Source organism: Leptonychotes weddellii, unplaced genomic scaffold, assembly GCF_054177405.1.
Source record: "Leptonychotes weddellii isolate Sample4059 unplaced genomic scaffold, ASM5417740v2 HiC_scaffold_31439, whole genome shotgun sequence".
Lineage (NCBI taxonomy): Eukaryota > Metazoa > Chordata > Mammalia > Carnivora > Phocidae > Leptonychotes > Leptonychotes weddellii.
The window spans coordinates 1-1,434 of record NW_027911638.1 but is presented as its reverse complement, the minus strand read 5'-3'; the positions used below and the strand labels follow the sequence as shown (position 1 = coordinate 1,434).

At 43.7% G+C, this 1,434-nt stretch overlaps 1 protein-coding gene across 1 annotated transcript; it reads right to left on the bottom strand.

The window, feature by feature from the left end:
* Nucleotides 1–276: 276 nt before the first annotated feature.
* LOC102741350 (olfactory receptor 4N5) lies at nucleotides 277–1,377 on the bottom strand. Its single transcript, XM_006730622.2, has one exon. It carries the CDS (start codon nucleotides 1,207–1,209, stop codon nucleotides 283–285), a length of 927 nt encoding a protein of 308 aa, XP_006730685.2. The 5' UTR covers nucleotides 1,210–1,377; the 3' UTR covers nucleotides 277–282.
* Between the last annotated feature and the right edge of the window lie 57 nt (nucleotides 1,378–1,434).

The window sequence follows — 1,434 nt, the reverse complement described above, 5'->3', positions numbered from 1 at the left end:
CTATTTTTTATTTGCTTCAGAGCACTATCTCTTTTGGATATTATGGGTTGTTTTCAATTTAATAGTTTAATCTGTGTTTATCTACCTGTATATGACCCCAAGAGACCTGGAATCTTACCTGCCTTATTCACATAGCTAGAATAGTGCCTGAAAATTGCAAATACTTAATAAATGTAGTATTTGCTAAAATGACTGAATGATTCAGTGCATTAATGAATAAGTGGTTTAATTAATTCCAACTGTATTTTCTCCTTTGTTGCTTGTCTCATTCTTCTATTTCATTCAGCAAACCATGTGACGATTCAGTAACTTCTTCATGGAAGCTTTCACTTCCTGGTTGCGAAGGGTATAAATCACAGGGTTCATCAAAGGAAAGATGACTGTGTGAAAGAGAGAAACCACTTTGTCAGCTGGGAAAGCTCTGAATGGGCGAGTATAGATGAAGATGGCAGGTCCAAACATCAGAAACACAATGATAATGTGTGTGGTACATGTGGAAAGAGCCTTATTCTTCCCTTCAGAGGAATGTCCCTTCACATGGCAGAGGATGACTGCATAGGAGGCCAGAAGTCCCAGGAAGCACATCAGGGTGAGCAGGCCACTGTTGGAGACCATCAGGAGGTCCACCACAAAAGTGTCTGTGCAGGCCAGCTTGATGACCTGTGGGACATCACAGAAGAAGTTATCTAGCTGGTTTGGGCCACAGAAGGGCAAGCGGAGAATAAGGGCTGCTTGTACAATGGAATGAGTAAAGCCCCCAAGCCACAGAGCCAACAGCAAGGCGTAGCAGACTCTAGGGTTCATGACAGTGGAATAGTGCAAAGGACGACAGATGGCGATGTAGCGGTCAAAGGCCATCACAACAAGAAGAAACATCTCCCCTGCCCCCAGGAAGTGCAAGAAAAAGAGCTGAGTGATGCAGCCTCTGTAGGAGATTATTTTCTTCTCAGAGAGGAAGTCCACCAGCATCCTGGGAGCCACAATGAAGGAATAGGATGCATCTAGGAAGGCCAAATTGCCCAGAAAGAAGTAGAGGGGGGCTGTGAGGCCAGGGTCTGATCTGATGGTGAGGATGATGAGGAAATTTCCAGGGAGGATGATGAGATAGAAAACTAAGACTAGCACAAAGACCAGGAGTTGAGCGTGTTGAGACTGGGTTAGACCAAGGAGGATGAATTCTGTCACCACTGTTCTGTTCTCCCTCTCCATCTCTCCTCTGTCTGCAGAATAACAAAGTATTATCTGTTATAACCACCTTTTTATCGTCTCCATAGCTCTTCTCCAGATAAAAACATTTATTTACCACATCCAAAACTTGCCTAGCTGAAAAAAAATGCATGTCCCATAAGTGTCTTATGTTTTGAGTTGACCCTTCTACCCTCCATTTCTTGATCCCTCCCTAAGACATTGTTCTCATAACCACACTCTCATTCC